The sequence below is a fragment of the Spinacia oleracea genome, chromosome 1, assembly GCF_020520425.1.
Source record: "Spinacia oleracea cultivar Varoflay chromosome 1, BTI_SOV_V1, whole genome shotgun sequence".
Lineage (NCBI taxonomy): Eukaryota > Viridiplantae > Streptophyta > Magnoliopsida > Caryophyllales > Amaranthaceae > Spinacia > Spinacia oleracea.
The window spans coordinates 90,580,034-90,603,522 of NC_079487.1; the positions used below are offsets into that span (position 1 = coordinate 90,580,034).

The 23,489-nt window shown below is 38.4% G+C and overlaps 3 protein-coding genes across 10 annotated transcripts; 1 reads left to right on the top strand and 2 right to left on the bottom strand.

Moving 5' to 3' along the window:
- Positions 1 to 577: 577 nt before the first annotated feature.
- On the bottom strand, positions 578 to 2,328 carry LOC130466018 (sugar transporter ERD6-like 6). 7 transcript variants are annotated; one of them, XR_008926034.1, is made up of 5 exons: positions 1,854 to 2,324; positions 1,598 to 1,657; positions 1,408 to 1,488; positions 1,098 to 1,219; positions 578 to 1,000 (listed from the first exon to the last, which is right to left on the bottom strand). XR_008926034.1 is itself a non-coding variant. In XM_056834767.1 (4 exons), the coding sequence occupies exons 1-4, from the start codon at positions 1,905 to 1,907 to the stop codon at positions 992 to 994; spliced, it is 267 nt and encodes an 88-aa protein (XP_056690745.1). In that variant the 5' UTR covers positions 1,908 to 2,328; the 3' UTR covers positions 578 to 991. The 7 variants fall into 7 exon arrangements, 4 of the variants coding, with proteins under 4 accessions (XP_056690745.1, XP_056690742.1, XP_056690743.1 ...); XR_008926033.1 differs by having other exon boundaries at positions 1,098 to 1,277; positions 1,854 to 2,322; XR_008926032.1 differs by having other exon boundaries at positions 1,098 to 1,299; positions 1,854 to 2,316.
- Positions 2,329 to 4,299: 1,971 nt separating this feature from the next.
- On the top strand, positions 4,300 to 8,732 carry LOC110777839 (protein DETOXIFICATION 43). The gene is made up of 14 exons (XM_021982426.2): positions 4,300 to 4,492; positions 5,344 to 5,449; positions 5,550 to 5,671; positions 5,808 to 6,062; positions 6,147 to 6,340; positions 6,471 to 6,606; positions 6,768 to 6,864; positions 6,956 to 7,056; positions 7,189 to 7,352; positions 7,523 to 7,594; positions 7,834 to 7,950; positions 8,054 to 8,149; positions 8,237 to 8,358; positions 8,466 to 8,732. Exons 2-14 carry the CDS (start codon positions 5,367 to 5,369, stop codon positions 8,518 to 8,520), a joined length of 1,614 nt encoding a protein of 537 aa, XP_021838118.2. The 5' UTR covers positions 4,300 to 4,492; positions 5,344 to 5,366; the 3' UTR covers positions 8,521 to 8,732.
- Positions 8,733 to 9,421: 689 nt separating this feature from the next.
- Positions 9,422 to 13,122, bottom strand: LOC110777838 (zinc finger CCCH domain-containing protein 30). Of its 2 annotated transcripts, none has more exons than XM_056835993.1 (2): positions 12,852 to 13,122; positions 9,422 to 12,227 (listed from the first exon to the last, which is right to left on the bottom strand). In XM_056835993.1, the coding sequence occupies exon 2, from the start codon at positions 12,144 to 12,146 to the stop codon at positions 10,080 to 10,082; it is 2,067 nt and encodes a 688-aa protein (XP_056691971.1). In that variant the 5' UTR covers positions 12,147 to 12,227; positions 12,852 to 13,122; the 3' UTR covers positions 9,422 to 10,079. The 2 variants fall into 2 exon arrangements, with proteins under 2 accessions (XP_056691971.1, XP_021838117.1); XM_021982425.2 differs by having other exon boundaries at positions 9,422 to 12,339.
- Between the last annotated feature and the right edge of the window lie 10,367 nt (positions 13,123 to 23,489).

A 23,489-nucleotide genomic window follows, 5' to 3' on the forward strand; every position in this document is an offset into this window, starting at 1 on the left:
GTAAACTCCACCTCCCAGAAAGGGTAATAAAGAGAAATTACCAATCGACCACACTAGCTACATCCTAAATTGCTAAGCCAAGCCACTAAGTGAATACATACACTAGTGGAAAAAGGGTCATTTGCATCGCACTTTTAAGCACATTTGCGTCGCACATCGTGCGTGGCAAAAGCTCTCGACGCAAATGACTAAAAGTCATTTGCGTCGCACATTTGTGCGACGCAAATGAACCTTATTTGCGTCGCACATTTAGCAAATGTGCGTTGCAAATGACTTTTCAGCACCATGCCTGAAAAGTTATTTGCAACGCACATTAGCTAAATGTGCGACGCAAATGACTTTTCAGCACCATGCCTAAAAAGTCATTTGCAACGCACATTAGCTAAATGTGCGACGCAAATGACTTTTAGGCGAAAAAAAAAAAGTCATTTGCCACGCACATTAGCTAAATGTGCGTTGCAAATGACTTTTTTCCCAATAAAAGGCAAATTCACCATAGATCACCCAACATGTTGATAACCTAACTACACTTTTAACATAAAAGTTTAAGTGAACCATAAACGAATGAGGCCCAAGATATCATTCAAGCAGATGAAAAAAACTCCATTGTCAGACCAAAATCAAACAAATTACAATATGAAATAAAAATAAAAATTTGAACCGAGAAAAAAAAAGCCGAGAAATTAAAATTGAAGCACACTAAATTATGAATTTACAGCGTTCGTGCGACACTAAGACAAACAGGGAGGACTTCTCCTGGACGCTTCAAAATTTCAATTACCAAATCAATTTGAGAGTTGAGATCATGCTTGGATAAGCAACTTCCCATGACACACGTAGCACGCAGCGTCAGCGTCAGCGTATTCAAAGACAAATGAGGGAACCATTCAAGAGTCCCAAGAGCAAGATCAAAGGCGACAATTCTCACAAGTTTAGCGGATTGAAGAGCAATTGTTACCGAGTTTGTTTCCCTTTCTCAAGTTTTAACTTTTCAGTTCTCCTACAATAAAAATTTAGAAATTCATTAATTATCTGAACAGCTTGTTTTCAGTCTCAAGAAATGATTCAAACCTACCCAGATCAACAAAAAAACTAACATTAGGTTCATATTTCTCACTAACTGCGCCACCTTTTTGTTTCTGGAATTGGATGTACCGCAATGTGCTTGCAAAGAAAGCTTCAGCAGCAGAATCTGTTGCCGCATTATCACTTTGCATCTCTGTAGTAATTAATTCCATTAGATCCTGGATTGTATTGACGGTGATTTGGTTGTTTCCCTTCTCAAAAAAATAGAGATACCTAAATATGATGGCAAACTCCAAACTTAAATATGCTGTGAATTATCATGGAAATTCAAACATCCAACACGGTCAGAAAACAAACTTTTCTAGCAAGTAGAGAGCTTACTTATTGATGATTTCAATGAACAGCATAACTAAACCACCAAAACCAACCAACCAATCGCCCCATGTACAGAAATGAGGTATCCTATAGATGGTTCAACAATACAGAAATGATACGACCAGCCAACCAATCAATAATATTTGGGATTGAAGATAAACAAATAGCACAATGCTCGTTTATATAGCTCACTTACTCTCGAAAATGATACGACCAACCATCCAATGATATTTGGGATTGAAGCAATCATCAGTGACTGCAATTAATTAAAAACAGGAAATCATAATTAAAAAAAAAATACAGTACAACAGACATTGTTATGACTTATGAACATCTGTTAATGTTCATATCAAGTAGGACCCTTTTTAAGAGACAACAATGGGTGACAATGACACAAATTCTATATGTTAAAAACCATCAATAAATTGCAGGAAAGGGATAAAATTTCATACCCCTTTGCGCCCAATGTATTTAGAAATCTGACCACTAGCAATTGCACCAACCATTGCTCCCACATTAGCCAATGATCCAAACAAGGAGAACTGCCACCTCCATCAATACAATCACAAGTTAAATGGAAAAACAATCAATCATCTGATATATGTTGTTGGGAATTTTACATAAACGCAAGTCAAAATCTAATGATCATCAAGTTACATGGGTGCTGAAGTATAAAGCAGCAAGACAAACTGCAATTCAGCAAGACAAAGTGCTTGTATGGAAATTTCCATATAAAGCAAGCAAATCATTCCAACTAAGAAACTACAATCATCAGGATATACATGCCATGGCAGACGATTATTAAAGAAATAACATAAATTGGATGTCTGGTATCTCATATCTCATAAGGTTGGACCTCAGCTCAAAATAACCCCTAGAAAAATCAATTTTTCCACAGAAACAGGAACACCAATCAAACTTCCACCATGTTTACATAAATCAAGCTATTTAGTCTTAAGAACAAAAATGGAGACACAATCGTCAACCATTCATCATAAATCCAGTTCAATTTCCACTCAAAGTCAAGTTCAATCACAATAAAACAGAATCAAGAACATTAATCAAAAAGTAAAATGAGCAAACTCAATAGAATTCAATCGAAAATCCAAAATTACATAAACTGAAGTTCAAAACCCTAACTAAATGAAGAATGAAGGAGACAGATGGAAGCATTACAAAATTCTCACCTCCGACTAACGTCCCGCCTCCTTCCTCCACCTCGCCGCCGTCAATTTAGTTTCTCCAGAAACCTCCGCCGTCAAGCTTCCCTTTCCAAGGATTTCGAAATAGATGCTTCGATTGCGACAGTAGCAAGGGTGCGACGCCGGCGGTTTCAATGACGCTTCCACCTCCGACACCCTCCTCCACCTCTTCTACGACCCCGATTCTCCCTCTTCCGTTGTCGAAACCTATCATAAAGAATTGAAGAATCAAAAACTTAAACAAAAGTGAAAGTTCTAAAACCTAAAAGAATTGAAGAAAGGAGGAAAGAGATGGAAGACTTACCTCATTTACAAACCGAATTTTTTTGCAAGAACCTTGCCGGAGGAAAATTTGAGCGGTGAGGTTGAGGAGAGAGAGGCAGAAACTGGATCGGGTTTGAGGAGAGAGGAAGAAGCAGGGAGTTTAGGAGAGAGAGAGTATTTGAGGAGAGAGGTAGAATTAGGAGAGAGTGTGTTTGAGGAGAGAGGTAGAAACCCATTGACACGTCCGAATTTTTTTTACCTCATTTGCGTCGCAGAATTACTAATCTGCGACGCAGAGTCATCTGCGTCGCAGATTAGTAAATCTGCGACGCAAATGAGGTAATATTTTGCGTCGCATTATTACTAATCTGCGACGCAAATGACTCTAAGATCATCTTAGAGTCATCTGCGTCGCAGATTAGTAATTCTGCGACGCAAATGACTAATTTTAATGCTTAAAACTGTCAATTGCGTCACATGTTTAAATGTGCGAGGCAAATGTGGTGATGCAAATGATTGTTTTTCCACTAGTGATACCATGGTATGCAATTATATATGTCTACGTATGTAATGAACGTATAATTATACTAAGAGATGAAAAAGAATTGGAATACTGCCTATAAAATGATACGATAAGTACAAGAAGAGATGAAAACAAAATAAAAAGGCCAAGTGTCCTAGTTTTGCAGAATCATAAAATTGCATGTCAAAGTGTCCTTATATTGCAAACGGCCCCAACCTACCTACCTATTACGTCTATATATTATATATATACTTGGTATGTTGTAAGTTGTAACCGTAAGTTGTTGAAAAATGTACGTCCTACTTGCGGTTTTGCCGCCAAGTTGCTGCATCTCATCTACATTCTACTGTAACAATTAATTTCATCTTAACGTATAAAATTAATTGTTACAGTAGAATGAAGAATAATAATAAAATAGAACAAGGTAAAAGAATTGAAATTAGGTCATAGTGTTGAAACTTGAAAGAGGCATGGCATGCAGCATTGCAGCATTGCAGCAGCGAATAGGGAAATAATGGGAATCCAACACACCCCACTGAAATGAAAAGTTGGTTAGCTCATCTCTAAGTGGAATTCAATTGGATCACAAAACTATACAATCAAAAGTAACTCAAAAGATGGATGAAAATGTTTTCAACAAAATTTAAACATCCATTATTGCATGCTTAATATTCTACTAGCTCCACTGTATTACAATTGTGTGTTAAGACTAATTACTAATATTAGTTGTTAATTTAGCAATGCGTGCTCCACTTAATTACAGAGATAAAAACTAAAAAGTAGAATGATGAATAATTGGAATTGTGGTTAACTACTTTAGATTATTTAATAATAATGAGAAAATGACAAGAAAATGAAGGAGCGAATTGAAGTGGCTATAAAAACAGAACGTAGGCATGCTGATACATGTTATTATGTCACCAACAAAACTGAAAGACGTACTCTATCCTCCTTCTGTCATCTCTCTTTGTCTCTCTCTCTCTGTTGATCGACTACACTCCATCGATCTTCAGCAACAATATAACTCGATAAGATTCTATACCCAACTCAGCTCGTCTAAGGAGCTAAGCTGTCGAGTCTCTTCCTCAGCTTGCTCTTTCTGGTATGTATGTTTCACTTGTAAACTGCATTCTTCTATTTCTATTTCTATTTCTATTTCTATTTCTATTTCTATTTCTGTTTAACTTGTACAAATGTCAAAATTATATACTTGTACTAGCTAGTTGGTAGAATTAATTAATTGTTGTTTGTACATTTTTCATAGATATTAAATCATGATTTGACATTACAAGGATCATATCGTGAAATTATAAAGTTTGATCAATCAATAAAAGCATATTAGAAAATCTGGCTAGCTTTGAATTGAATGTCCTTTACGTACGTTAGTAAGCATAGTTTACTTGGACAACTAGTCTAGTGTCTAGTGTCTACTACGTAACCTCCTATCAGGCTATCATGCACCCTCACCGGCGAGAAGGTTTATCTGAGCCAACTACCCAAGACGTACTCTTAAGATAAGCCCTTTTCTAAAGCTCCCTTTAATTTCAAGCTTTATTTGGGGTTGCTAATTAACATCATCAATCTTTTACGTGACTACCAAAGTCGCCTCTTTTGTTTTTTAACTTTTTCTTCAAGACCGAGTACGTGCAGACGGTGCAGTGGGCCGGGTAGCTTCGCTTTTAATGACCTTCTGCGACTAACTCACTATATACATGCATTCAGAAATCAGGATTAGTTCCAACTTTCAAATACCAAGTCCAACAATGATGTTAATGTTTAGTGCCTTGTTGAGCTAGTGGCCTAGTTGAACTTCTTTCCAAACGTATACATACATGTATGACTATTATAAAAGAAAAGATTGCAACTCTTTTCGATTGATCTCAACTACGGAGTAGCTGTTACTATATATTCTTCATTGTGAGAATTGAGTTTTTTTTTGTTTTATTTTATCAGTGAGTAGTGGTTGATATAATACCATGGCTGGCAATAATGGTGCATTACATCTCGCTGCTGACACCAAACGGAAGTTACCACTTTCTGTATTCTTCAAAGATGCAAGGTATCACACATTATTTATCTAGTACTACTCTGTATATTCCTCTGTTTCATACATTCTTTCTGAAGATCAAATGTCATATTGTTCATGTGCATGCATGCAGGTCTGTCTTCAAGATGGATTCATTGGGGTTGGAGATATTAAGGATTGCCATCCCTGCAGCTTTGGCTTTAGCTGCTGATCCTGTTGCCTCTCTAATTGACACCGTCTTTATTGGCCACATTGGTATGCCGCACCTTTCTTTTCCTTGTATTCTCTTTCTCTTTAACTATTTACTGCTACATTAATTAATTGCTAATGTATCCATCATACTTTAAACTATACGGAAACATCATTCTGCACTTGTTCATTGTGTGTGTAGGCGCGGTGGAGCTTGCAGCAGTTGGAGTTTCCATAGCTATATTCAACCAAGCATCAAAAATTACTATATACCCACTTGTTAGCATTACAACTTCTTTTGTTGCCGAGGAGGAGACAGTCAGCAAAATGAATGCACAAGTTAAAGATGCTGAAACTTGTAACTCTAAAGAGATGATGTCTCAAGATGATGTACTTGGGAAACTAGAGGAAGGTTCTGTCACAAATATTAACAAAGATGACTCTCTTCCCAGTGAAGGTCCTTGCTACATCAGATATTTAACATTTTATCTTCTACAAACTTTTTTTAACATAATCTTTCCATGATTCTGACATTTTTCAGATTACATGGAAGTAACACAAAAGACAAATAAAGTCTCAATCAGTAGTCCTGAGAAGGTTCAAGTAGGAAGAGGCAAGCGGCATATTCCGTCAGCTTCTACTGCACTTGTTCTTGGATTGTTCCTTGGTGTCTGTCAAACCATATTCCTTTTCTTTGGAGCTAAAATGCTTTTAGGAATCATGGGTGTAAAACATGTACGTTTCTTTGATCATCATCTTTTTCACTATGTTTCTCACCCACGTATAAACAGTTGCTTAATTAGCCCTCATTGATCACTATGATTTTCTGCTGATCGAGTTCTTTCTGTTCTTGGTTATTCTGCAGGACTCCCCGATGCTACAACCAGCTCTTAAGTACTTAACACTAAGATCCTTAGGTGCTCCAGCTGTGCTTCTTTCTTTAGCAATGCAAGGTGTTTTTCGAGGATTTAAAGATACGACAACTCCCCTTTACGCTACAGGTAAAAAGTCTTATGGTTATAAACATCAATTGCTACTCTTGACAGTAGAAATATTCTGTAATTAATGAACTAGATTTGAATTTACCATTTCCCTCTATAAAAGTCTTCTATTTCCCTCTATTTATCCTCAACAATTTACCATTCTGAGTTTTGTATTACAGTTGCAGCAGATGGTGCAAATATTGTACTGGATGCGGTTCTTATCTTTGCATGTCATTTGGGTGTGAGTGGTGCAGCCATCGCTCATGTACTCTCACAGTAAGCGCACTGCAATTGAAAGCATTGATTATCATACTTAGTCTTGTAACTTTTTTTGTTAGTCTCAGACGACATTGTTTCGGTGTTGTAGGTACTTAATGTCATTTATACTCTTATGGAGGTTGACGAGGGAAGTTTATTTGTTGCCCCCTAGTCTAAAAGCTCTGCAGTTAGGTCGATTTCTCAAAAATGGTGAGGAATAACTGAATTCAATAATTCGTATTCTGTCTCATAACTAGTCAACTTGATACATCGTGTTTAGTGGTTACCTAATGTAGGTAGCACAAAAGTAGTGAATGGGTTTGCTGACAACTTTGGCCACAGGTTTATATTTGTTCACAAGGGTCATAGCTGTCACATTCTGCGTCACCTTGGCCGCATCCCTGGCTGCAAGGCTAGGTGCAACTTCTATGGCTGCATTTCAGATTTGCTTACAAGTATGGTTAGCTTCATCACTTATGGCTGATGGTTTAGCAGTAGCTGGTCAGGTAAAGGAACAACTTCATCTCTTTCAACTCTTTGCTCTTTTACTCTGCTATAGCAAATTAACTAGAATGCCCAAGGGGGTAAACTTTAAGAAGGGTCTTTTATGGTTTCAAGATTTCCTGGTCAAGTGTGGATGCTAATTATTCATCGTTGTTTCGGTGTTCAATTTTAGGCCATTTTGGCTAGTGCATTTGCTGAGAAGGATTACAAGAAGGCAACTGCTGCTGCATCCAGAGTATTACAGGTGACACTCAGATTTTTCTTGTTTCATTCTTGTATGACTTCATGTATAAATGGCATAATTGATGTTCACATCAATTAATTAATCCGTACCATTTTACCAATTGGTTTTAGGACTAAACTCTATTGGACTTGTCTATGGTCAGACTCTTTTCTTGTGTTAGTTGTGTATAGACTCATGAAAACTTTTCATGACACTTACTCCGTAATATTTACATATACTAAATGATTTCGTCACTACAGATGAGCTTTATTCTTGGGTTGGGACTGTCTGTTGTCGTTGGAGTCGGTTTGCAGTTCGGAGATGGGATCTTTTCTAACGACAAGAATGTTCTTCATCTCATTAGCGTAGGAGTACCGGTAATATTTGATTGTTTCACAGTAAAACTGCCCTGCATTACAGACTAATTGTGATTTATGTTCTGCCAACTGACATTTAGTTTGTTTGGTCATCACTCATCAGTTTGTTGCAGCCACACAACCAATAAACTCGTTATCTTTCGTCTTTGATGGAGTGAACTTTGGAGCATCAGATTTTGCCTATTCTGCATATTCCATGGCAAGTTTACTAGCTAGCTCTGTAAATTCATTAATCATTAGAATGAGGCAAGGTTTTGATCAAGTGAAATGTTTGCCTCCTCCTTAGGTTCTGGTGGCTATCGCAAGTGTTGCATCACTATTTCTGCTGTACAACAGCTATGGATTTATAGGAATCTGGATAGCTTTGAGCATCTACATGGCTCTACGTACAATTGCTGGTATTTGGAGGTAAAAGATAATCCCAATCCTAATCCTAATCCTAATCCTAATCCTAATCCTAATGTTACTTACTGTTTGCAACTATTGTGTTAATAAGACATTCTTTGTATTTGTAGGATGGGAACTGGGACAGGACCATGGCACTTTCTCAGAAGCAAATCTCTTTCTTGATGACTTCCTTTTCAATAATGCCAGTCATACTTATGGCCAGAATTTCCCAGTACTATTATTGTCATTCATCTTTCCTAAGACTCCGTTAGTTATGTTCGGGATCTTATAAAGATCAGTTCTCCGCGCATTTTTTGGAGACGTGCAGGGCTGAATATAAAGCTCGCCTCGCCTATCCTATCACATCCTATCTTATCCTAACCCTGTTCAGTTTGTGTCGTTTGTTGTAGTTGTACAATAATTCAACTATATGAAGGTGGCATAGCAAAACATGTAATTCTACTGAAGAAATAAGAAAGAATAAGGGCATTTAGCATTGATCAATTCGTGTTTCAAAGATCAGTTACTAATTAATTAATTATGAGTCTCTCCTTGATTAAGGCCATGTGCAACATCTAAACATCGAAATTACTACTAAGCAACTTCACAGATGGTTATCTGCATTAACACCACTCAATCATTTATTCTTTCTAAAGAATCTGAACCATTATTAGCACCAACTAAAGTAAAGGAAGGGATGATTAGGGCATCATAACTAATAATTATACAAGTTACCATCTCCTAATTCTTCTCGCAAACTTCGATCACGACACTTCACAAACCGAATCACCACTCGTTAGAGACGAGCATTTTCTTTTTCGCTGGCCATCAAACTCCTTAACTCGCCCAATCAAACTCCTAAACTCGCCCTTTGATCAGATAGTGAACCTCCTACTTTCTGGTTGGTATGGCAGACCATCACATCCATCTTAAAACAACCTTTCAGAGAAATAAGATTATTCCAGGTGCTTCATCTTCTAACAAGGTGCATGGATGAAGGCAACTTCCGCTGCGGTTATCATGAGGGATCCAAGCTAGAAGAAGCTAAATTTGATCTACTAATGAACATCATGGTTTTTATTAAAAACTCAACAGAGGCTATAGATAGGTTCATTTCTCAATACCACATTAACAGCAAGTCCAACAAACACGATTGAAAAACGAATTTCAAATTCATATGAATATATTGAAATAATGATTTATATAGTTGTACATCTTCAAAAGGTACATAATCCTCTCAAATCGCATACACAATAAGCAATTTGCTCAAAATATGATATAAGAAGGCGAGACCAAAAGGACCTTTCCCCCTTTCTCTAACCCTTCTTGATCATTTACTCATGAACCAATAAAGAAACAGAAGGATTATGGTCTCCACTTCCTCCACTCATTTTAGGTAAATTTATAGGGAAAAGTATATATATGTAACTGGGAAATTAGTCCTACACTCCAAAGGGTTTAAGAAGATCACCAAAGTGGTGTTCCCTTGCGACACCCAGCATCAAGTGCTTCCTTATCCCCCTTGGCTAATACAATAAATGACTGATAACCAAATGAATAAAATAGGGACCGGCAATTTTGTTTCCTACGTTTTCATCTTCCTTTTATACTGTACGACAATTAATTAAATCCCGCCTACACCCAAAAGGCCAAAAAAGAAATTCTCACAAAAGGGGTTTATATACTACACTAGTTCTTTTCACCTCAATCAAAAGCAAAAGGGGAAAAGAAAGACAATTTTCTTACTGGTTTACCAGCTGATCGAGCTGCATATGCTCAAGCCATGCACCTACAACAGAATAATCCACTGGATCCGCTGAAGCTTTAGTTGCCAAGCCCTCTGCAGACGGGATAGGACCAGAAACAGAGGCAGCATGCTTTTCTCTCATCTCAGGGGGAGATTCTTTCACCAGAGACTGAACCCATGAGAGGTCTGGTTCCTCTTCATTGTTTCCAATCTCAAATGAAGATGATCTCCTCAACTGACCCACTTCGTCACCTCCACCATTGACTGACCAATCCAACTTCCCATTCGGTGATCCCCAATTTGACCATGGATGAACCGGCGATCCGACCAAAGAGGAAGCATGTTTGGCTCCATACTCTCTAGAACCAAGACTACGCAACTGCTGATGCTGCTGCTGCTGCTGCTGATGCTGCTGCTGCTGTTGCTGTTGCTGTTGCTGTTGCTGTTCGCGGAGGGCTAAAGCAGAGAGTCTAGCACTCATTGGTGAGATAGGTTCAAAACTTCGAGGGGACATCCTTCCAGGAGAAGAGACATTTAAAGAAGCCTGTAACAAGGGGTGTTCAACACTCTTGGGTGAGTAAATATTAGATGTGTTAATAGGTGCCAACAAACACTGCTGCTGTTGGTACTGATTGATGAGCACAGACTTGTGGGTCGGGGAGAAAACAGCTGCAGCTGCCTGCTCAGAATAACGAGGAGACGAGGCAATCTCCGAACAAAATAGCTCCTCCAGATTAGAAGGAGCTAAGCTCTTGGTCCGAACAGCACGCATCAAGGAAGAAGGGTTAGACCGTGGCTGTAAAAAACTAGCCATGTGGTCATCTAACATATGTTGCTTGGCATCAAAATCAGACAGCATATGAAAATTCTCAGGTGGAATATCTCTGGAACTAAGTGAAGATCTCAAACGACTGGATTGAATGTTGCATCCAGGAAGATGAAGAGTAGGAACATTTTGCTGTGGGGGCCAAGGTGAGTTTGAGGCGGCATTGGCAGGAGGCGACATGCACTGTGGTGAAAATGGTGAGGGTGACATGGCAGATATAGAGGACGGTGAACTTGGAAAGAGATTCATTGCAGCTGCCATGTCCATGACAGCTGCAGCAGAGGCCGATGCACGTGGTGAAGATACAGCCGAACCTGTTGACGCATAAAGTGGCCTTAGCTCATCAGGGGTATGGGCAAAAAAACACACCCTTCGATTGCAGCTTGTCCCATCCTTGCAAAGCCTTGTTCTGTATTGGGCTGGATGAAGCCAACACTCAAATACTCCATGAGCATACTCACACAAGTCGCCCCTGCTACATGTACCCTTGCGAAATTCAGGGCAAGGGACACAACTATAATGATATTTCCTTGGATCTCTTCGTCGAGCATTTTCTCCCGGGTGAACAAAAGGGCACTCAGTCCAATCATGGGAGTAGGCACGAGAGCAAGGTCGGACCTTGAAAGAGAACATACGGAATTCATCAGTTGTATAGATGCTGTTCTTTATGTCAGGGAGAGAAGGGTCTATGGGGTATTCCTTCTTTTCTGGTGGTTGGTTAAAAGTCGACTTCAAGATCTTTGGCGATATCCCAGAATCTGATGAAGAGCCATTGTCAGGTGATGAAGACAGGGGTGGGGAGCTAGAACCTGAACTCCCAACCGATACACGCATCTTGGGCCCAATAATGGAAGTATTGTTTGCAAGGAGGTATTCTAATGAAGCTCTTTTGCTAGGGAGATTGGGAGGGACAACAATCACATCAAATGGGCGGCGACCATTCATATCCACAGCATTGGCATCTGCTCCAGATTCCAGCAGAAGCTTAACAACTTCATCAGCATTAACTGATCCACCACAAGAAGCACAGTGCAGGGCTGTGCTCTTATCTGGGACACCTGAAAAGTTGACATCAAATCCAGGCTGTGCAAGTATTAGCTTCAAAACATCCAAGCTTCCATAAGTAGCAGCAACCATTATAGGTGTTCGATGTTCAAGAACCATTTGTCTAGAACCCTTCTGACGGCCATACCACAGACCAGATTCACATATTGCTGAAGCATCATGCTCTAACATCTTGTTGAACCCTTGAACATCATCACTGGCAGCAAGCTCAAGTATATTGGAAAAACAGTTGATAGCAACATGATTGGGTTCCTTCATGGTATTGGTGGTGTTAGAATTGTGTTCGAGAGCAGATTGTGCTGCTGAATTAGATGAGCTATTTGATTGATCCAGAGCACCACACATAGTTTAAAAAGACACAATACTACAAGACAAGATAATAATATTCCATCAGATAAGATACCCTAATCGGAGATCATATGCTCAGAAAATCAAATATTCTATAAAACACTAATACAGAATCACGAACATTGAAATTCGAAAGTACATTTAAACAATGGAATAAACGTTTTGGAATCAACAAAAACTAGAAATCAAATCTGCAAAGCTCTGCACAATGAATATGTATAATGTTGAAGATGCCCCTTAAATATCCCCAAAAGAGCATTTACTCCAGAGTCTCAAAATATGTTTTCAGTAAAGAAACCCCAAAAACCCATCAAAATTAAAAGTAAAACTTTACACTTTGTTTCAAAATCATCTTACTTAGTAAAAGAATGCATAATGTGAGAAATCCGCAATTACTTGTTGCAATTGATCGTGTAATTCTAATTAGTTGCAATACAAATTAATCAAACCATTGTAGATTTGTAGTATTGAAAATTAGTAGAAAATAATGGATCTCAAGAACCCAGCAATGAAAAAGGAAGAACTTACCAAAAGATGGGGAGTAGATCGAACCAGTAACACAGCCCAGAAAGAGCGAAATACGATGATCCAAAGCAAGCAATGCAATCTGAGAGAGAGATAGTGAAAGAAAAAGGGAAAAGGTGCAACCTTGACTGCAGTCGAATTGAAATTAAAATGAAATGATTCGTAAATTTCACACAAATTCAAATTTATGGTCTCTCTTTCCCATTGGAGTACTAGAGGAGGAGCGTTTCTGACTTTTTGCTACTCCGCAACCAAGACGGTTGAAATTACATTGAAATTTGTTTTTAATTTAAATTCAAATGAAATTCACTCTTTTAATTCAAGAGTCAACACCCGTAGTTCCGTACTAATAGAAAGTCTGGACACCGTGTAGTGCTGTAAGACTGCTGCTCAGTAATTTTTTTTTAAAAGAGAAATACTTCGTTTTTTTGGGGGGTTTTCTCCGCTTTACGTATTATTCTCACCGTATTTATTTAAGAGATAAATTTGACTGGGCACGGGTATTAAGAATAAGAATTGAATGAAATAAGATAATAAAGCAAGTGGGGTTGGGTAGATATTCTAATAAGTAAACAAGTGGGGACCATGTCATTTTGGGGGTGGGAGGTGGTGGTGGATTTATGAAATTATTTGTTTAATAGGATGGTGGGTAATAGGGTAAATTAGATGTATTATTTAATTAGATGGTGGGGTTGATAAGTTACTAAAAATGGCAAGTGTATCTCTTAAATAAATACGGCCGGAAAAAGCAAGTGTATCCCTTAAATAAATATGGAGGGAGTATTTGTTTGATTTTTACGTTGTACTTTCTCCCTCTCTTTTTGTTCTTTACGTTTTTCTTTTTGGGTATTTTAAAATGTTTTTTACATTTCCTTTTATATTATCACATAAATGATTTAGTATTCTAGGAAAATTTGTGTCCAAATATTATTTTAACCAATTAAATTCATTGGGTCATTTAATCTCACACTTTTCCATTGGGACATTAAAATTTTCTCATTTCCCAATATCAGAATTTTGATAAAAATGAAAATATTATAAATAAACGTAATTTATCTTGTTTAAATTAAAAAAAATTGAGGAATCTCGATGCAAATTAATTAATCGTTAAAACGGGTGAAAAATACGAAATGTAAAAAACAAAAAGAGACGGAGGGAGTATCATGCATTTAAAAATTTCCACATTATACCCACATTTCTAGTCAACCTTATCCTTATTGTTAATCTAGCGTTTAAAAATCCCGTTACTTTTTAAACAGACTAAGGTTTTTCTATATTATAATCAACGTTATGTTTGTTGTTAACCAACGTTAATGTTGAAAAGTCTTGTTTTTTTTCAAAAATATAATGGAAATGGTTAACATTATGTTGGCGGCAAGAATAAAAACGATTAAGTTTTGCAAGTCTGAGGGTACAATGTGTAAAACTTAAAATATTTGGGTACAACGTAGAAATCAATGAACTACATGGGTACAACGTAGAAAAACCCGGTTAAGTTCAATTCAAATTCAATAAATTTAGTTCAGTTTTTATATGGAGTATAAGGTCATATTCGGCGAAACTAGCGGTAGCGTTTAGCGGTTGAGTAGCGGGTAGCTGTTGAAGTAGCGGGTAGCGGTCAATAGTAGTGGGTAATGGTTAGCTGTCGAAGTAGCGGACTAGTATGAGTGTTTGGTAAAAGTAGCGGTTGAGCTTGTAAAACACAATAAAAGTTACTCCGTATACATTTTGTTTAAAACTTTATTATAATTTTATCAAACGCTCCTCGTTACCAACAAACGCTACTATTTTTAATGTTTGACAAAAACTGAAGGAAATAATGCCCTTGGTCCAAGTATGCATTCTATGTTAAGTCTAATAAATGCGGTTCAGTATTAATTAACAAGTTAATAATTCAGTGAGATCAAGTGAGCTGAATGCCTAGCTAGAGGCCGCTTCAGTTCAAGTGGAATTAATGATATTAATCCACAGCTTACTCTTGACTGAACCCGTAGGGTCACACAAATAGTACGTAAACGGATCAAGTATTTAATGGCATTAGATACTCCATCTATGGATATTCGGAATCGACGGATCTTGGTTTCAGTGGGAGCTGAGATCGTCACAGGCAAGAAATGAATACTCCGGAAACGATGATATTGCCGGAAACGGAAATATGGATCGTATCGGAAATATAAATATTATCCAAGTCGTAGATGTTGCCGGAAACGGAAACATGGTACGTATCGGAAAATATTATCGGAAATGGAAATATTACCAGAATCGGAAATATTGCCGGAAACGGAAATATTGTCAGAATCGGAAATATTATCGGAATCGGAAAATAATTCCGGAAACGGAAATATTAAATATTTGTTCGAAACGGAAATTGATTCCGGAATCGGAAACATTAAATATTGTTCGTATCGGAAATGAATTCCGGAACCGGGAATTTAATCGGAAGCGTATCGTACGAATTAGCATCGGACGAGGCCTGCCGGACGAAGGCCCAGCACGAAGTCGGGCCATCGCCCAGCAAGCCAAACGCGCGCCCAGCCAAGGCAGCGCCCAGGCCCACCGCAAGGCAGGCCCAGCGCGCGCCTAAGGCCATGGGCCTCGTGGCGTGGGCTGCTGCTCGCACGCACGCGCATGGGCGGCCCTCGTGGCTGCCGCGTGTGTGTGTGTGTGTTTGTGTTCATGCAGGATTCCTAAAGCTATTAGAATTAGTATATGATTAAATTCCTATTCCTAAAAGGATAAATTAATTAATTAGAGTTCTTGTAGGATTCTAAGTTTAATTAATTCGTATCCTACTAGGATTCCAATTCCCTTTCCATAACTCTATAAATACGTGCCTAGGGTCACATATTTTCAGAGATTAATTCAAGTATTCAAAGTGAGTTTTGAGAGAAAAATTCAGCCATATTTCTTACCTAAGAGTGCCGAAAATTCTAGTACCTTAAGGGCGATTCTAGTTGGTCAATCTTAAGGCGGATCCGGACGTGCTGTGGACTATCTACGGAGGGACGACACTTGGAGTCCTAAAGACTTGTTCTTGTTCGGTTCGGGCGCAGCTAGGGAAGGCACGCAACAAAGAGTATGCATCTAAATTATGCTATATGATTATGTGTAAATAATGTGTATTCCTGGCTTAATGGTTGTTTCCGCATGATTTATGTATTGTCATATGTATCATAACCTAACAGTGGTATCACGAGCCCCTTATTATTTTCATAATCTAAATTGCATGAACATGGTTAAATATTACAAATTTGCAAGAATTAAAAGGGGTGATTAATTTTCGTAATTGTTAATTAATTGCAAATTGCGTTTATTTAATTATACGTACGCAGTTTTTCGGCAGTTTCTTCGTTACTCATCCAAATCGAGTGATTTTTGTGTCAATTCCGCATGTAAAAGGCATTCTAAAATTTTGACAAAAATAATATTTTTCTGCCGAACCCAGAATTCTCAAATTCGAAGCCTAACTATGACTTTTCGAAGGTTTTAGTTTTTCGAATGCAAAATTTCGTAAATTTAAGATGTTAAATTAAATATTTGCGATTCTAGTTGATAAATCTTGAATTTTTTATTGACCTACTGTATATGTTTAACAAGTTTGAATGCCTAGCCTTGTTAATTATGCAATCTAATTTGTAATTATGATTAATTTGTTGAAAATTAGAATAATTTAGAATTAATTTGATTTTCATAATTAATTATAATTTAATTAGAAACCTATGATTAAAAACCACCATAAAAATTGTAAATTTATGATAAATTTTAAATTTTTATGACCTAGACTTGAATCCAAGACAATCGGAAATCAATTGAATAATAAATTTTCGATTTTTCGCCCTAAAATTATGAAATTAATATTATTTATTAATTTGTCATTAATTTTAAATATAAATTTTAAATTTTTATGCGATTCGTTCATATAACTTGCACGCACAAAGCAATGGACGCTTCGTGTTACCCTTAAGGGGTGTTGTATAGTGCGGGCATGCGACGACGAGCAAGGGAGCTCGTCGCCCGTGCGGCACGAATGCAATGAGCAAGGCATGGTGCACGAGCACAAGGCAGCAGCCCTGCCTTGTGTCGTGAGCCACGAGCTATGGACGAATGGGCATGGGCGAAAGGCGAGCCATGGCAGTCGCGTGTGGGCAGCAAGCGAGCTGCGCCACGACGCGCACTGCCTCGCGCAAGAGCGCGCAGCCTCGCGCGCTGCGAGCGCAAGCTCGCGTGCCATGAGCGCTGCGCCCAGCGTTGATCGCGCGCGATGGCTCGCGCGATGTCGCGCGCACAGCGAGCAATGGCTCGCGCGCACAGCGAGCGATGTCGCGCGCACAGCGAGCAATGGCTCGCGCGCACAGCGAGCAATGGCTCGCGCGCACAGCGAGCGATGTCGCGCGCACAGCGAGCAATGGCTCGCGCGCACAGCGAGCGATGTCGCGCGCGCACAGCGAGCAATGGCTCGCGCGCACAGGGAGCGATGGCTTGCGATGGTAGATGCAGCAGCTATGCGACGAGCGCATGGGCTGCGCGCACATGGCCAGCGATGGCTGTATGCGTGCGGCCCATGGGAGTGCGATGCGTAGGGTGTTTGCGTTACGATTAGATCATTTTGAATGTTTAATTTGAAATTTTTCAGTTTACGTAATTTTAATTAATTTTAAAATTAATAATTTAAATTATTTTCTTGGATTTTAATTTTGAATATTGTAATTATAATAAATTTTATTTATTCTAATTATTTTACTAAAATTAAAATCATGAATTAATTTAAATACGACTGAAATTAAATTAAACTTTTTGGATTCAATTATAAATTTATATGAGCTTTAAATTTTAATTAAATTTGTATGTTTCCGGTTAGACTTGAAATACATTTTTATGTTTAAAATTAGTAAAGCATATGAATTTATTGGTTTAAGTGGGAGCCCTTTTAGTCATAAAACTCTTGATTAGGTCTACGAATCCTTAAGGTTAAAACAACTTGATTAGAATTAATAAGGACTGAATAATTGGTAGATTATTGGTGCCCTTGATTAATTGCTGCAAATGTTTACGTGATGCATAATGTGTTTTACTAACCAGCAATGTGGGCCATTCATGATAATGAATGGGTGAATGGTATATATTGTATATGTACTGTTTTGCAGGTTATGAAGTGACTAGTATGGCCCAAATAGGATAGAAAATATGGTCTGCGTACCATTAATTTGAATGTAATTGGTCTAAAGTACCAAAGTTATTTTTCAATTCAAATATGGTCTGCGTACCATCAAATAGTTGTAATTAGTTATAGCTTATCCTATTTGAAGAAAATGGTGCCTCCCACGGAGATTTTCAAGACGGACTTTGAAGTTAAAGCTTCAAGATGAAGTCGGGCCATACTAGATCACATTTATCTTATGCATGTTTTAAGTTATTTATTGCTTTTAAATATGTCTTAAAATGCATGAGATCAAAAGCTTGATTATGTTGCATGATTAAGGATTTTAGTTCACTTAAAATCTAACCAACATAGTAAGAGCCTTAAGTTCCAAACTTAAAAATTGAGTTAAAAGGTGCCATGCCAAAATATACACTTGCTTGGATATCCTTTACATCAATCTAGTAATAGTTTTCGCTCAGCGAGGTGTTACTTATTGGTCCTAAAGGGGCAAGGTACACAAATAATTGTGAGTACATGTTAGTTTTGGTGAAACTCAACGATATAAGTAAGGAGTCCTTTTATGTCGTGGCAAAATCGATAGGTTTACCTAATAAGTTCTTAGACGTACCTATCAACCAAGAATAGTTTCTAGACTATTAGCAAAAGGCTTTTGCTTACCTAAGATGTTCTAGGATTAAGTCGACAAACTGTGCTTAGTTCTTCAATGATTTTAGGATCTTGGAATCATTTTATTCACACCTGCCGGAACACATAACTTGAATAAAATGCTTAATAAACATTGAATTATGAATGTATGCTAGAATTTAAGTTTATTAAAAGAAACTGTGAATGGTTATTTATTTGTTTATTCTTTTCAATTGTAGTTTTTAATATGGCAAACAACAATTCATTCAACATTCGATCAATTCTCGAAAAGGATAAGTTGAACGGGAAAAACTTCCTTGACTGGCAAAGGAACTTGCAAATAGTTATTATGCAGGAAGAAAAGGAGTATGTCCTAGATGAGGCGATGCCCGAAGCCGCAGGCGACGGGGTCACTCAGGCAGCCCTCAATCGTTGGATTGATGCCAACAAGGATGTGAAATGTCTAATGCTCGCCACCATGAGTGCGGATCTGCAGAAAACGTTCATCAACTCAGATGCTTTCACAATCATCAGTGAGTTGAAGAACATGTTCCAAGATCTGGCTCGAGTCGAAAGATTCGAGACTCATAGGCAAATTCTTGAGACCAAGCTTAAGAAAGGCGAGCCCGTAAGTCCACATGTTCTCAAAATGATTGGACTCATTGAGAATATGAGTCGGCTGGATCAGCAGTTTTCTCAGGAAATGGCTATAGACACCATCCTCCATTCTCTTCATAGCGGGTATGATCAGTTCAAACTGAACTACAGTATGAATAGTCTGGACAAAACGCTCACTGAGCTTCACGGTATGCTGAAGACCGCTTAAAAGACGCTCAAAAGTGATAAGCAGGATGTGCTTATGGTGCGTGGGGGAAGTTCAAGAAATCTGGAAAGAAGAGGAATGCTAAGAAAGGTGGCAACAAGGCCAGCCCAACTAAGCAAACTGGCGCCAAATCTGTAAAGAGGAAGGTCAGTCAACCCACTTCTGAATCCGAATGCTTCTACTGCAAGAAGAAGGGGCATTGGAAGAGAGATTGCTTGAAGCTAAAGGAAGATCAGAAGAACGGAACAGTCGTTCCATCTTCAGGTATTTTCGTTATAGACTGTATACTTGCTAATTCAACTTCTTGGGTATTAGATACAGGTTGTGGCTCACACTTATGTTCCAATCCACAGGGACTAAGAAGAAGTAGAAAGTTAAGCAAGGGTGAAGTCGACCTACGAGTGGGAAATGGAGCACGGATTGCTGCATTAGCTGTAGGAACTTACTATTTGTCGTTGCCCTCCGGGCTAGTTTTGGAACTGGAAGAATGTTTCCATGTTCCAAGTCTTACTAAAAACATCATTTCAGTTTCTTGCTTAGATGCTAAGGGATTTTCCTTTTTAATAAAAGACAATAGTTGTTCGTTTTATTTTAAAGAGATGTTTTATGGATCTGCTAGATTAGTCAATGGACTTTATTTATTAGATCACGACAAACAAAGTATATAACATAAATACCAAAAAGGCCAAAAAGGATGATTCAGATCTCACCTATCTGTGGCATTGTCGATTAGGCCATATAAACTTGAAACGCTTAGAAAGACTTCAAAAGGAAGGAATTCTAGAACCATTTGACTTAGAGGATTATGATAAATGCGAATCATGTTTACTTGGCAAAATGACAAAGCAACCTTTCTCTAAAGTTGGAGAAAGAGAAAATGAACTATTGGGTTTAATCCATACAGATGTATGTGGACCAATGAGTACAAATGCTAGAGGTGGTTTCAGCTACTTTATCACTTTCACTGACGACTTCAGTAGGTATGGTTATGTCTACCTAATGAAGCATAAGTCTGAATCCTTTGACAAATTCAAGGAACTTCAGAGTGAAGTAGAGAATCAATTAGGCAAGAAGATTAAGGCACTGCGGTCTGATAGAGGCGGTGAATATCTGAGCTATGAATTTGATGACCATCTGAAAGAATGTGGAATTCTATCAGAATTGACTCCTTCTGGAACACCACAATGGAACGGTGTGTCGGAACGGAGGAACAGAACCTTGCTAGACATGGTCAGGTCAATGATGGGTCAGGCCGAACTTCCATTAGAATTTTGGGGACATGCACTAAATACAGCTGCACTCACTATAAATAGAGCTCCGTCTAAAGCTGTCGAAAAGACTCCATACGAATTATGGTTTGGAAAGCCTCCAAATGTATCTTTTCTTAAGATTTGGGGATGTGAAGTATACGTCAAACGATTAATTTCAGACAAACTTCATCCAAAATCTGACAAATGTATCCTTGTGGGCTATCCAAAGGAAACAAAGGGGTATTACTTCTACAATACATCTGAGAACAAGGTGTTTGTTGCTCGAGATGGTGTCTTTTTGGAGAAAGATCACATTTCCAAAATGACAAGTGGGAGAAAAGTAGACCTTGAAGAAATTCGAGTCGAACAACAAACTCTAGAGAATTCTCAAGATGACATTCAGGATGAAACTCAGAGATCTTTAGAAGAATCTGGTGAGAATCATGGTCAATCTAGAAATGTTACCCCGCGTAGATCGCAAAGATATAGATCTCAACCGGAAAGGTACTTAGGTATTTTGACGAACGAGAGCTATGACGTTCTATTACTTGAAAGTGATGAACCTGCGACTTACAAACAAGCTATGACGAGCCCTAGCTCCAAGCAATGGCAAGAAGCCATGCAATCTGAATTAGACTCCATGTCTGAAAACCAAGTATGGGATTTGGTCGATTTGCCAGATGGCTACCAAGCCATTGGAAGCAAATGGGTTTTCAAACTGAAAAAGGACAAGGATGGGAAACTTGAAGTTTTCAAAGCTAGATTGGTTGCAAAAGGTTACAGGCAAGTCCACGGTGTGGACTACGATGAAACCTTTTCACCAGTTGCAATGCTAAAGTCTATTCGGATAATGTTAGCAATCGCTGCATATTACGATTACGAAATATGGCAGATGGATGTCAAAAATGCTTTCTTAAACGGCGTTTTAACAGAAACTGTGTTTATGACACAGCCTGAAGGTTTTGAGGATCCAAAGAATGCTAAAAAGGTATGCAAGCTAAAGAAATCAATCTACGGATTGAAGCAGGCATCCAGGAGCTGGAATATACGTTTTGATGAAGCAGTCAAGGACTTTGGTTTCATCAAGAACGCAGACGAATCTTGTGTATACAAGAAGGTCAGTGGGAGCAAAATTGCTTTCCTAGTATTATATGTCGACGACATATTGCTTATCGGAAATGACATTCCTATGTTGAATTCTGTCAAGATTTGGCTTGGGAAATGTTTTTCGATGAAGGATCTAGGAGAAGCACAGTACATATTGGGCATCAAAATTTACAGAGATAGATCTAAAAGGATGATTGGACTTAGCCAAAGCACTTATATCAATAAGGTGCTTGATAGGTTCAAGATGGCGGACTCCAAGCGAGGCTACCTACCCATGTCTCATGGAATGACTCTAAGCAAGACTCAGTGCCCAAAAACACTTGATGAGCGTAGACGAATGAATGGGATTCCATATGCGTCATTGATTGGTTCAATAATGTATGCTATGATATGTACACGCCCGGATGTTGCGTACGCACTCAGTGCTACGAGCAGATACCAGTCAGACCCAGGAGAGGCGCATTGGACTGCTGCCAAGAACATTCTGAAGTACCTGAAAAGGCACAAAGATGACTTCCTGGTCTATGGTGGAGATGATGAATTAATTGTTAAAGGCTATACGGACGCAAATTTCCAAACCGACAAAGATGATTTCAGATCACAGTCTGGGTTTGTCTTCTGCCTCAACGGAGGAGCAGTAAGCTGGAAAAGTGCTAAGCAAAGCACCATTGCGGATTCTACAACTGAAGCGGAGTACATTGCTGCACATGAAGCAGCAAAGGAAGCTATATGGCTAAGGAAGTTCATAGGTGAACTTGGTGTAGTCCCCTCCATTAAAGGACCAATAGCCCTGTATTGTGACAATAACGGAGCTATTGCACAGGCAAAAGAGCCTAGACACCACCAGAGAGTTAAGCATGTACTTCGTAGATTTCACCTTCTACGAGAGTTCGTTGAAAGAAAAGAAGTCGAGATAAGCAAAATTGGAACTGATGACAACATATCAGATCCATTAACTAAACCTCTGCCGCAGGCGAAGCACAACTCGCACACTGCAGCTATGGGAATCAAGCATATTGGAGAATGGCTTTGATGTCTCTGTTTAATGTTTTGAAGTTTTAGAGTTTAAATCTTTGTAAAACATTATTGGTTAATCATTCACAATAAATGAAAAGAATTCATTTTTCCATTTAATTTGTGGTTTATTAAATGATGAGTCCCTTCAATTTGACGATATATTCAAGATAGACTGTCAGGACCAGTCCTGTGACTAAGAAATGTCTATCAAGTGAACTTGAATGTCAAAGGTTGAAAATGGTCCCTAGTCGGAGTTTTCTATAAAATTGGACGCATAGAAAACGTTAGACGACTAGAATGCAAGATGACTAGTAGTTCTGTTTCTTGAACTATGTGGACATGGCAATGTCATAATCATTTGCATAAGATACTTACTTTGGGAAGACTAGTATCGGACAAGACCTATGAAACTTTACTGTAAGAGATGAAAGTCTGTCATAAGTAAATTTCATTAAATTATTAGACACTAAATCCTCAATACCTGAGTGATTTGAGATTACTTGTTTGAGAACTGGTTGCTTTGACGTTGACCAACCGTCGCACCGTAAAAGGAGGCTATAAAGGCAACGCTCAGGTAATCACCTATCAAACGAAGTCTAATCTCAAGATCGCAAGATTGGGATTGTCCTCCCATAAATCGGGATGAGATGCTTAAAAGT

Bases quoted from the DNA above. Each gene is read 5' to 3' on its own strand.
- LOC130466018 (XM_056834764.1), bottom strand. From the start codon at position 1,907: ATGGTTGGTGCAATTGCTAGTGGTCAGATTTCTAAATACATTGGGCGC. The intron at 1,658-1,853 runs GTATGAAATTTT...AATTAATTGCAG, and splicing joins AATACATTGGGCGCAAAGGG to TCACTGATGATTGCTTCAAT. The intron at 1,278-1,597 runs GTAAGTGAGCTA...TTTTTTGAGAAG, and splicing joins TGGTCGTATCATTTTCGAGA to GGAAACAACCAAATCACCGT.
- LOC110777839 (XM_021982426.2), top strand. From the start codon at position 5,367: ATGGCTGGCAATAATGGTGCATTACATCTCGCTGCTGACACCAAACGG. The intron at 6,341-6,470 runs GTACGTTTCTTT...GTTATTCTGCAG, and splicing joins GAATCATGGGTGTAAAACAT to GACTCCCCGATGCTACAACC. The intron at 8,359-8,465 runs GTAAAAGATAAT...TTGTATTTGTAG, and splicing joins ACAATTGCTGGTATTTGGAG to GATGGGAACTGGGACAGGAC.
- LOC110777838 (XM_021982425.2), bottom strand. From the start codon at position 12,320: ATGTGTGGTGCTCTGGATCAATCAAATAGCTCATCTAATTCAGCAGCA.